Source organism: Heterocephalus glaber, unplaced genomic scaffold (assembly GCF_053883595.1).
Source record: "Heterocephalus glaber isolate CG9 unplaced genomic scaffold, H.glaber_assembly_v1.0 deba00000347, whole genome shotgun sequence".
Classification (NCBI taxonomy): domain Eukaryota; kingdom Metazoa; phylum Chordata; class Mammalia; order Rodentia; family Bathyergidae; genus Heterocephalus; species Heterocephalus glaber.
In genome coordinates, this window is record NW_028258143.1 from 54429332 (window position 1) to 54442857 (window position 13526).

General features: G+C 34.3%; 1 protein-coding gene across 1 annotated transcript in view; it reads right to left on the reverse strand.

The window, feature by feature from the left end:
- Nucleotides 1–5031: 5031 nt before the first annotated feature.
- Nucleotides 5032–13526, reverse strand: part of Atf2 (activating transcription factor 2) — a 90746-nt gene continuing 82251 nt past the window's right edge. Inside the window, 3 exon segments of the mRNA XM_004857710.3 lie at nt 5032–7356; nt 7358–7563; nt 12297–12402. Of these exon segments, the coding sequence (XP_004857767.2) occupies nt 7333–7356; nt 7358–7563; nt 12297–12402 (336 nt within the window). The 3' untranslated portion in view covers nt 5032–7332.

Here is a 13526-nt window from a genome sequence, read left to right on the forward strand (position 1 = left end):
GCGCTTTGCTTGCTACTGATATGGTGGTTTATAATTCAGCAGATTGTCTCATGGTGCTTGAAGTCACCTGAGAAACCACCAGGTGAGTTGAATAAATGAAGACGTAACACAGAAGATATTTTTCCGAAAAATGTGGGTTTTGAGAGAAGTCAATTACACAGTGGACCCTTGACTTATGAACTCAATTTATTCATGAGAGCTGGCTATAATTCAAGTTGGTTAGGCTCCTCTATACAGCCTTCAAAGTCTCTCTCCTGTATACAAGCAGATCTCAGTGTTCTTAGAGAGACACTGGCCCAGAATTTCTCAATTAACCCCACACAGAAAAGGATGTTGTAATGTTCCTTCCAGAACTCTTCAAGGGTTAAATCTGTATCTGACACTATTTGCAAGCACAAGTGGCCGGCATTCAGTTCATAACTCATGACTTTGGTAATAAAACTAAAATTCTGGTCGTAACCCAAGTTGTTCGTATGTCAGGCTGGTCCTAGTGTCCACTATATGTTTAAAAAAATTAAATACTCAAATTAACTATGCTGTTATATTACATAACTCATTTTATTTTGTGTTGTTAATTAGACCCTATGAGGATGAATTTTAACAAGCACACCTCCCAAAAATGGACAGGAACTAGCCACATGTTTAAATTACACAGAGCTAAAAAAATTATTGGTGGAAATAAGAAATCAAACAAAAGATAATATAATACTAATGGATAATGTAAAGGGTTTATTTCTAAAGATAATAGTATTGACAATTTTTTTTATTTCCTCATAAACATCTCATATCTGTTTCTCATTGTGAGAAACTCATAATAGGTAACACTACCTTGAATTCTGCTAAATATATCACACTAAATAATTTTTGCCTAATTTTTGTGTCAGACTTTGAAAAACTCATCTCTCAATTTACATACTTCTTAAAAAATTAAGCAAAAATAATTTTCAAAGGAGCTCTGGGGGAATATTCTCCTTCATATACTTTCACAGGAAGCAAAACCTGCTCCAAAATTTAGTGAATAAAATAAGCCAATTCTTACTTGACATAACTGAGATTTAGAATTAGACATCCTTTCCCAAATACTTAGGTAAAGCCATGGCAATTATTTTATTTAAAAAATTCTGCCTAGCCAAAAAAAAAAGTTTCTGCCTAGAGGAATGATGTCTTAAGTGTAAAATGTACTGTGAAACAGGCAAAGAAAGGAACGATGATTATGGTAAGGGAGTGCCAATGACAAGGCAATGGAAATGTGAATGTACTCTCCTCAGAAAGCTATTGGAAGAACTTGAGTGAGCATCTGAGGGAAAAAAATGCAAGTCATTGGCCTATTATTGAGAACCCTTCCAGCTTGGTTGCTGAGACAGATTTGCTATTTACATTAATCTTTGGTGTATTGGACTGCTACAATGAAATAAAACAACAAATGTTTTTTCTTTTATTGTAGGTTTCAATGTCACATGGTCTTTTACTAAAAGCCCTTTAATTTTGGGAACATTTTTAACGACTGTACTTTTCCTATGGCAATATAGGTAATCTGCTTAATTTATTTACCTAAATGGTTGAACTATTTAGTTGTTTAGAAAGGCCTTTATTTTACATTTTGTTTAGTTTTTTTCCTCAGAAGAATCCTAGCTCTCTAAGATCTTAATACTCTGCCTCTACAAAAACTCAAGTCTCAATCTATAGTACTGACAACTAGAGAGACCCGCACTTTAAAAAGATCAGGAAATGTTCACTCGACTTTTCATAACTACCTCAAACATAAGTATAGTATAATAGCTTTAAGGGCCTCAAAATTAATCTCTGGTCAAGATCATTTAGAAATGTCAGACTTAAAAATTATTTGTTTTTAAAACTACTTGCTCTAATAACTGTATTCTGTAGGTATTTTGTGAGCATGTTTGTACAGATGTACAGTGGACCCTTGATTTACAAACTCAATTCATTCATGAGGGCTGGTTGTAACTCAAGTTCGTTTTAAGTCAAGACTATAATCTTGGAAATACCATATAATGGAAATACCCATAATGCCTCCCCAACCTCCCCAAGCACCCCTTAACTAACCTTTTTCATAGTAAAAAAGGGCTGTATAATGTGCATAATTTACCAGAAACACCAATAATCTTCCTAGTGTATTCACCAAAAAGTTATAAAATGTGCCTGGTTTACCAGAAACAACCATTTCGTACTGTACTCACCACTCAAGTTGACATCTTTGGCTTGCAGGAAGGGAGGATGAAACAGAAGGTGTTAGTGTTTGGAAGGAGAGTCCCCTTCCATAAGAACATCAGGAATCTGGCTCTCTGGTGTCCTCCTTTCTCTCCTTGGGACCCTAGGACCCTCTTCTGGCTCACTAGGTCTCCATCTTTTCAGAACTAAAAACTGGTGTATGGCTTTCTGTTTCTGTCTTTTCTGTGACACTGTTCTGTGCCATGTCATGACACTGTCATTAAGCAAGTGAATGCAATGGTTGGCTTTTTCTCTGCCTGGTTGTGTCTTCTCTACAAATGTTTGTAGCTCTGTTCATTTTTTCAGGATTTCCTTTATTTCAGAAGAAGAATTTTGCTGCACTGATTGCTGATGCTCCCCCTCCTCTTCAGAAAGCTCCTCAGCTGCCATTCTGTTGCTCATCCAGGAGTTGCTGAAGTTCCTCTGTGGACAGTTCCTCTGCGTGTTCCTCCACCAGTTCCTCAACATCACTACTGTCTACCTGCAAGCCTATGGACTCTGCTGGAGTGACAGTGTCCTCAACCACAGGGTCAACTGAAGGCTCAGGCTCCTCTACACAGCCTCTAGTCTCTCTCCTGTACAATTTTAGGCCACACTTTCTCCAGGCAGATCTCAAGTGTTCTTAGAGAGACATTGGCCCAGGATTTCTCAATCTTGTACAGGAAAGACTGGCATTTGGGTTGTAACTCAAAACTTTGGTCGTAACTTAAAACTAAAATTCTGATTGTAACCCAAGTTGTTGGTATGTTAGGCCACTCATAACTCAAGGGTCCACTGTACATTTATCTAAGATGAAGCCCTAGGAGGAAATGAGATTTTCCTAATTCTATCCCCATAGTCACTATCAAACTACATTTCATAGATGTAGAATTAGTAAAACTACATTTAACAGCAAGAATATGCCACAAACAAGAGACTATTTTTCCTGTCCTCTGAAACAGGTAAAAGCAAACATGAATTTGATATGGCGGGGAGAGTACTGGGGATTGAGTCCAGACCTGCATGAATGCTAGGCAAACACTCTACCACAGAGCTACAGCCTGTCCTTTTTCTTTTTTGAGACGGTCTCACCCAGTTGCCCAGGCTGGGCTCAAACTTGCAATCCTTTTTCATTAGGCCGCTGAAGAGCTGAGATTACAGTTACACACCACTATGCCCAGCTCGTTTCATCTTTTAATATATCACCTGTTTGCCGAACATTACTTGTTAGAGAAATACAAACATACCTCCGATACTGTGTATTCAGTTCCAGATCCATGCAGTAAAGTGAGTGAGATCAATCTTTTTGCTTTTCCAGTCATAGAAAAGTTATGCTTACATTGTACTATAGCCTATTAAGTGTGCAAAGTACATTATCAAAATTAAAAATGCTTTATTGCTAAAAACACTAATGATAATCTGAGCTTTCACCATATGCTATTGCTAAGTGGCACTGCTAAGATTTACTCAAACAGGTTGTCACAAATCTTCATTTGTAAAAAAAAAGCATTATCTGTAAAGTACAGTGAAATGAGGTATGTTTCTACATGAGCTTGTCTTTAAGAATCGTTTTATCTAATATCATATAATCTAACTTAAACTATTGGTAGAATGGGTGCATCAAAAATAGGTATGCAATTCTTTGCATCTCAATGGTTTAATCTGACACTGTCATTCCACGTTTTCCAGAAAACTGGTACAAGTCTGTTCCTTCACTTAGTATTCACCTCTTCTATTGTACAATTTACTTGTTGACTGTGTTTCCCAACATCATCCCACATCCTGTAGAATGTAAGCTCTACAAAGGCAGGGAGCTTTGGTTTTGGCTACTGTGGTATTTTAAGTGCCTAACACAGTGCCTGACTAGTGGCACTCAGAAAGATGTAATGGGGTGTGATAGGGGAACAGACAGTCTGGGGCTTTGTAGGCCAATCTAAGGACTTGACTTATTGAGTGAAATGTGGAATGCCAAGCAGAGGAATGCTGTAATCTGATTTAGGGTTTAAAACCATCAGTCTGAGCTGGGTGTGGTGGTGCACGCCTGTGATCTCAGCACTTGGGGAGGCTGAGGCAGGAGGATCACCATGAGTTTGAGGCCAGCCTGGGCTACATAGTGAGTTCAGGGCCAGCCTAAACTACAAAGCAAGACCTTGTCTCAACCCCTCCCCCTAAAAAAAGCATCGTTCTGGTTGCTATACTGGGGATGGACTGTGGTGGGCAGAGGTGGAAACAGAAACACAAGGCAACTACAATAATTAAGGTACATGAAGGCACAGGAGAGTGAAAGCAGGGTAAATAAGAAGTGACTGCATTTTAAATTATTCTGAAGGTAAAGGAAACAATTTCATGATGGCTTGGATGTGGAATGTGAGAGAAACAGAGAACTCCAGGGTGACAAGAAGGTTGTTCTGGCTTGAGCAATAGGAAGAACTGTGTTGTCATCAACAGACTAATCAAAGATTGTGGAAGGAGCACATTTGGAGGTAGGGCAAGGGAAGGTTAGTTCAGTGTTAGACATGGTATGTTTTAAGATATTTTGTTAGATAGTGGGCAGGTAGGTCTGTGGCTAAAATTCAGGGAGTGTCCCAAGCAGAGGACATAAATTAAAGGTCACTGTATATGAATGGAATTTAAAGTGAGCACAGATTAGAGAAACCAGGCATGAGCACCCTGCGGCTAAAAGATCAAGAGGGAATGATTTTTATTACAGAACTGGAAAGAATCTTAGGTTTTTCTCAGGTAATAAATGCCCCGAAGGAAAAAAATCATTGCCAGGTGATGTTACTTTGTGAAAGACAGGTAAAAACAAGCAAATTATGAACGTAATTTAAAGATAGAATTTATTCTCTGATGGTTTACTCATGCAAACTGCACATAAAAGAAAATAGTACAGTTTGTGTAACATTGCAAATATAAGGACTCAAAATGCTAGGTACAGTAGAGTGACATCCTGAAAGTCAAAATGGAATTTGTGTTTATACAACTAATAATGATTTTTATTTGCTGAGTACAGACTGATTTACAATGAAAGTTTTGCTAACCTTGGTAAGCTCATTAACCGTTTACATGACTTCTTACATCTATGTAGTCTTATTTTACAGTTGCAAGAATTCTGTTACCAAAACTTTAACTTGCATAAATAAGAGGGAAAAAAATGCAGTGAAGGACTTAGGAGAGTGAAAAATTGAGGCTTTTCCTAACTCACCCAACTACAATAAAAAATAAGCCTTCTTGTAGAATTCATATTTTGTGCCTTTGAGATCAACTCAGTGTAATTATAGGAAAATCATGATTAGAAATTATTTTAAAATAATGAAATCAGTTAAAAATGAAAAATTTTAGAAGTAGATCAACTAAAAATATTCTCATTTTTAATACTCCAACAATAAAATTCCTATTATCTTCATACTTAAAAATCCTGAAATGTCATTTGTGTAATTTGTATGTTTCCCAGTTTGGAACTTAGGCAGGTGGGATACTCCCTTGAATTATCAAGGATATTCCATACAGGCTTTTAAAATGTCAGTCTCATTAGGAGATGGCACTGAGACCATAGCAAATGGTGTAGTATGGATGCAGAACAAACTTACTATAAATGTATTACATATATTTACATGATGGAATCCTGCTTGAATGCCAGAAGTTGCTACTGGGTAGGACTCAACTATTTTACAAAGTTTTCTTACGCACATCTACTACTTTTTAATTTTTATTGTTTAACAATTTAGTCTATTTAAAATATTGTACTGTATTTTGAACATAACTGCAGAATAAAAATAGATAATGGCACATTAGAAAACTCAGTATCCCACAGATGATTGGATAATGAGAAAAGTGTACCTACAATCATCTCATCAGAAACAAGCTACATCATGGAATGTTAGTTATCCAAGCCTGCACATAATGACATTTTTAAACTGCAATCATCTATTGGCCAGCATCACACTGAAGGCATCGTTAAACATTGAAGCAAAGATTGCTGGCATTAACTATTGAAAGACACACACATACATACACACTCTCACTCACTCATTCACATTTCCCACATTATAATTACATTATTCTAAAGATAGATACTGATTTTTTCCACAAGAAACATTATCAAAATTTGCTACTAAAAGATGACAGTGCTTTCACAAGAATAAGTACAAGTTAGCTCGCAAGTACAAGACAATGGGGGTAAACAGTCTTAAATGTTCTAAGTAGAATTTTAGGCTTTTCTGGCAACCATACCATACTTGATTATGCATAAACTTCTCAGTTTGTAACCTGAAATCTGCAAAAAACAAAAATAAAACAAAAAACTCCAAATAAGAGTTAATTTAAAAAATTATTAGATATCTGATAACCCTGTATCATACATTATATTTCATATTTTCAGCCTCAAAACGTAAGTTTGAAACACTGAATTTAAGACTTAAAAAATAAAGTCAATTTTGAAATGCTGAATTTTTCAAAATTTTTTTCTACTTAAAATCTTAAAAGAAAATGCAGTATTATTGACCTTATTTAGTTTAAGAATGCGCATAAAAGCACTGTATGTCTTTTACCATGTTTTCACTAAAAAAGGTGTTAATATTCTTCCTTTTGCATAATGTGCAAAATAAAAGGCAAAAAGATTAAAAGAAAATTTATCTTTCTCTTGCCTAGTGCTTTATGACTTTGTTTGCATTGCAAAGTCAAGAGTCCCTATGCAAAACTTTGGTACAAATGATAAAACTACCATTACAGTCCAGGGTTAAGGAGTGGGCAAAAAATGGAAGTGGGAAGAGATTCATTAACACCCCCATTTATTAAAACATCACCAAATTAAAACCAAAATAAGCCACAATGAATTATAATATAATATACACATTGAGCACAGAAAAATTAATAAATCTAACAATATTTATAAAAAAAGCAAAATCAGTCTTTTTCCAGACTTTTTAAAAAAACTGTTGTTCAGTCTGATCATCAACTGCTGCTACATCAACTTTAGAGCCAAATTTAATTTCAAGTAAAAAAAAAAAATTACAACCACAGATTTCGCATAAATGGAAACTGGTCTTTCCTTGATTTCCCTTTGAAGTCACTAATGAGTATCTAAAACCTAATGAGTATCTAAAATTGTTGTACTGCAGGTTTTTAATCAACTTCCTGAGGGCTGTGACTGGGAGGAAGGAGCCATGACAATCTGTGAAAGCGCAGGCTCTGTACTCTGGTCTGCCATCTGGGTGAGCACTGAAGTGGCCACAGCTTCTGCCTTTGAGGTTGAACTGACTCCATTGGATGTGCTGACAGAACTATGCTGTATAGCTTCTGTATGTGGACTACTTGGCACCGAAAGGTCTTCTGAACTATCATCTTTATCAGCAGCTGAGCAGAAAAAAAAAAATCGTTCATTTTCTTAAATAAAGGATCTATTAAAAAGTATCATTAGGCTGAATCAATATACCAAGTAAAAAGTTAGAAGATATTTTATAAAACTGATTAGACAAACCAGTGTGATTGGAGTTGAGTAACTGAAAAGGTAGCTGTAAGTCACAAAGTAGGCAATTTTTACCTGCAACAGGTCAAACAGAGGAACAACCATACATATGGGAACATCTGAGTGTCCAGTGTTTCACAGAATAGAGCTCAACAAATATGTAGTAAATAGTGTTAAAGAAAATGAGGTAGGAGTTTGATAGCCTCTTACAGATATAATCAAATGTTTATAAGCATCACATTTAATAAAACCAGTGTTTGGCTAAATGTCATTCTTATTAAAAGATATAACCACATGCAGAAACAGAATGAATCTTACGTACAAATTATATTTTAAAAATTATTCCCTCTGCATTCTCCAGAATTATACTATTCTGGCTGACTTTCTGTCTACTGCAGTCATGGATGATTACAACACCTGATTCTAATGATGCATACACATGAGAATAAGCAATATTTATAGTCTAAATGCCACCAGCTGTTAGAATTGTATGAATTAATTGGGATTCAAATAAAAATCCATATAAAACTCTAGATAATGCAAATGAAAAGATATTCAGGAAAGGGCATTCTAAATATTTATGAAAATTAAAAAACACGAATATTTAGCCGTGAACAACAAATCTCTTACACATTCTTTATGTTAGCAGAACAAAATCCAGTAATTTCAGTTAGTGAAAAATGTGTTATGTGCAATACACACAAATATTTATAGTATCTGGTAAGAAGACATAATGTTGACATGAATATCTGTGAACCCAGGCCCCAGTTTTGGACAGAACATTGCCAGTGACACTGCTGCTTCTGGACACTCCTCTCCTTGCCAGAGGTCATCACTATCCTGACATTCCTTCAATTAGCCCCCTGTCTTTTCTTCATAGATACTGTGTTGGTATGCCTCCGTAGACAACATGGTTTAGCTTTGTTTATTTTTAAACACTGTAAAAACAGGATCATAATGGAATGTAACTTTTTTCAGTTGACATTAAAAATAATTTTAATTAGGGCCAGGGATGTAGCTCAATGGCACAGTGTCTGCCTGGTAAATGTGAGGTCCTTAGTTTGATCCCAAGTACCAAAAAAAAAATTTAATTTAGTGTTTAAACACGACAAGATGAAGGCTTTCTATTACATCTGGGAATGCAGACTGCTCTGCTTACTGTGGATCCAATGCCCATAATGAAAGTCAATTAGTATAAAACACTGGACCTTATGAAACAATGATTTCCCATGATTATCCCATGATTTGTAATGAAGATGGAGAGAAAGAATAGCTGGCAAGCTTATGCTAAAAAAAAAATTTTGTCATTTAGAGAATTTTTTGAAATAGTGTTCTTACAGTATTTTGACACACTGTCTCAAATACACACATTTTTAAAAACCAAGTTTCAAAACACATAAATGAGATGTAATCCCATGTTTTCTATGTGTTATAAATGCAAAACTATACCCCCTGGATCAAACTTGACTCCAAGATATAATTTTAAAAAGGTATAATTATATAAATATAGAGCAGAAATAATACTTTTCTGATCAAATAATGAATATTATAAAATACAATTCAGTTCTTTAGGTAAGCAATACAACAGTTACATGTTCAAACTGGCACTGATGGTTTAACTGGAGAGAATACTAAGAAGCTTTATTTATTTATTTCACCATTACTATTCAACTGAACAGACAACCTTTCAAGTTTTGAGGATGTATCAGCTTTCAAAACCAAAGATGCAGATGGATGATGAGTAGTATAAAAAAAAAATATATATATATATATATAATATATATGTATGTATACTGGAGGCAATGACTCAACATAAAACAGTAAATTATAATATCTACAAACCTTCAGAATTAGGCAAAGCAAATATTTACTCAGTACAAAGAGATATTTATAAATTATGTAATTATAAATTTTATATATAAAATACCTTCACATTGTGATATATCTATGTCCAGTTCTAGAAGGTGAGGGGAGAAAATTATTGGTATAATCTTATGTACTAGAAAGATACAAGAAATCAAACTGCATTAAAAGAGCCACTTTCAGCTTTATTTATGCCAAAAGAAATCAGACATTTGACAATTCTATTTCTATAAAGTTCACTGCCTATGTTCATATACATCTTCAATATGAAATTATTAGTGCTCAATTAGAGTCCAAGAAACTTTCCTTCCTAGTTATAATTATGGAGACAATAATAATTATTACATATGCCCAGATCTAAGGAATATAAATTTATGACAGTAATACCACTGTAGTGCTTTATTCTTCAAGAAACTCAAATATTAAAGTGTTATTATCTTCAACTGGGTTTTATATTAATTTAGGGTGGCCAACAGTCATGGTTTTCCTATGACTGGGAGGTTTCCTAAATGTGGCACAGGATTTTCAGTGTTAAAACTGAGACCTTATGCGACTTAGTAGTCTTTGTCACCTTTAGCTGCAATATTTTGTAATATTCCTTACATTCTACTAAATGTCAGTTTTCTTTCATAAGTGTCTGGAAAGATTCATCTAGTTTTATAGTTCACCACCTTTAACAACTTCTGTGTGCTACATGATGAAGAGTGTGAAATCTGAATTTCTCCAAGTTATATTCACTTAATCTCTATGGCTACCTTAACTATTAATCAAGAGAAATCAGATTTATTTTAAAGATTTAAAATTTGAAAATAGCAATTAAAATTCTACAAATTCTAAGTATCTCTTAAGAGCTGAAGAGAATTAATCTCAAGATACAACTATCCTTTACTGTACCTCAATTTAATTACCTAGATAACTACACAAGAACAAGGTAGAAGTATTTCCAAAAAACAAAAATGTCTTACTCATTTCTTGCATCCTCACAACTGAATACAAAATGTATTCACTTAAAACTTATTAATTGATGCCGCCTGCCCCATAAGTGCAAGGACCTGAGTTCAATCCCTGGTACCAAAACCCCCCCCCCAATTTATTAATCAAGATTTGCAGTTTTTTTTTTTTAAGAGTAGGAAGTTTGAGAGAAAGAAAGCTTCTGCTTAAGTGAGACAGAAGGGGGACCTGAAAGTGAGTTGCCTCTGCAGTTGTTTAAACAGTAAAACTACACATCTATATAATACAAGTATCTTGATAAATCAATTGTTAAAATGAACAATTGTTTTGCATTTATTGGGCAAATAGTGTCTGGATAATAAGAGTTAAAAGTGCTGAGATTATACAATTATCAGAGATGAAAAAAATGTATAGAAAAATTTTGAATTTAATACCATTGGAGCTGAGTGTTCATTTCCTCCTAATCTACAGAATTATTTCCTTTTAAACTATCAAAATTTGAGAGCCTTCTTGTTTAAGACAATCATATACACATAATGCTGAACTCAGAAGCTTCTATAAGAAATTATGTTAAGTCAGATGGGAACAATAATGGCCTCATTCCTGCAGCAATCATTGTTAATATAAATCCCAAACACATTTCTATTTCGTTGCAATTTACTCCACAATGTGTTTCACTGTCTCGTCAAAATGACTAGACATCAAACAACTGAGATTTCTATGTTCAAAACTGAAAAAAATCAGTGTTCTAAATATATATGGCAATCGAGAGTTGCTAAATCTACTGAATCTTTTAAATTAAAAAATATTGCCCATTCTGATGAAACTGCTTACAATGACTACAAGTAAAGATGGTAGCCATTAAGTTTTATTGTGAGCACCTGAGGAAATGTTTACATCCAATACAAAATGTTTCGTTCTTTTGAATTACTGACACTGGCAAATTAAAATGAAGTGGATACATATGGTTGAAACAATCTTCACATTTACAAATATCCTGAAAAATCACTAAATCATAAAAACAAAAGCTGTGGGTTATATATTATGAATGTTGCCTAATGCATTCCCAACTCTGTTTGTTATTTGTTACAAATTTGTGTGCGATGGACAAAATAGGCCATTTATTCAAGAGTAAACAGCTGGTTCCAACATTGTGCATCTTATCAAAAAAAGAAGGACATCACCAGAAAGGAAAAGTACAATTAACGTCTAAAATGCTGAAAACAGAAGAAATCTCATTCTTGGGAAAACATTTAGGAGGACATGTACAAGCAGGTAACTGAAATGTTGTTCTTTTTTAGCATTTTTATGATCAACAAGGTAGAAAGTTCAGAACAATAAAAACACTGCACAATGCTGACATTATCTAAGAAAGAATAATAGGACCTGATAGCATATTGTAAGTGGATATTATATATTGTTGTTTAGTGGAGATAGCTGATCAGAAAAATATTTCATTTACTGAATGGGGACTGGAAAGGAAGTAGTGTTTCACCCTCTCAATCTAAGACAGTGTTATCCTGAGAAGATAAACAAAGTATCACTGTTACTTAACAATTTAAAATTTATCAGCTAACCCATTTTGTTGATCTATAGTAATGCCTAGAAAAAGCTAGGAATACGAAAACCCAAAAACTGTCTGGACTTTTAAAAATATGCTCCACCCTCCCTATAATAACCTTGCAGAAATTCTGACGTTTAATCTTAAATATTAGAACTGCAGTCTCCACTTTTTAACGGTAGCTCTGCTCACTGGTGGTATTTCACTGACATAGCCTAAGGCTGTAGGTAATGGAACATTACTCACTATGATAGCCAGATTTCTTCTGCATGGCGGTTACAGGGCAATCTTTATGAGCCAGAAGAAGCTGTTTCAGCTGTGCCACTTCATTTCTCAGCAGGGTGACTTCACTCTGGAGAAGAACCAGCATATATACCTTCTCAGTATTACACCAAACATATTTTTTACTGTTTAAAATAAGTGAGAATTAAGACATGAAAATTGGACCTCTTTGGCAGCATATTAAGGAATAAAGAAAATATGCTGCTTAGATATGTCTAATCAGGACATATCAATTTTAATATTTTAGTATTTGTATAAAAATTACAACTTGCATAAAAATGTAAATAACACAATTGGATACTCTATTTTAAAAATTTTATATTACCTTTAGTCTTGAGATTCCTTATGTATTTTAGGTTACCTGTTGAAGGTGGTATTTCTAATTTGAAAAACTGGAAATGCCCAGGGAGTCAGGATGAATTTTCACTGACACCATTTACTTGAAAATGAAAAATTCATCCTGGAAATTCAATAAGTGAGCTTCCTAGAAACTAAGAAATGCTCTATAGGGGAAACTACAATAACCAAAGAATTGTGGATACCTGAAATTCATTGGAAGGTACTGTGTTGGGCACGAGAACTCACGAAAGCAGATTCAATATTTAAATGGCTTAGTTGCCTTTGGCAGAGGCAATTTTTACATTTTAAATTTTATCTAAATTTAAATCTGATAAGTTAGTGGTGATTTGCCCTAATGTTTGCAACAGAATGAACACTTAAACCTTTGTTTGGAATGCATTAATCGAGTAAGCTCTATGTAAAAGTTCCAAATTGAATGGGTCCAATCAATTCCTTTGGGTCACCCCAAGTATTAAAAACACATAAATTCATAGATCAATGCCAATACTCAAGAGATAGAAATACTATGAATTTAATGAATTTGTAACATTTTAAAAAATTCCTGATTTATAAACATCTCTCTCTATCCACTGAGGTTTAACATTAACCATTTAGATTTTAACCAATGGATCCCAAAGTGAGACTAAATAGCATACAGCGATATGTAAAAGCTCAGGCATATAATTTTCCATCTTTTAACTAGAAAACAGAATATAAGGTAATTTAGTAGATTAGGGTCATTAGGCCTCCTTAAGTGGCCAATGACAGAAACATAAAAATCAAAAAATAAAAACAATCTATCTAGAGGTAGGTCTATCCATTCAAGTCTCTCACATCCCTATAAAAATGAACTGC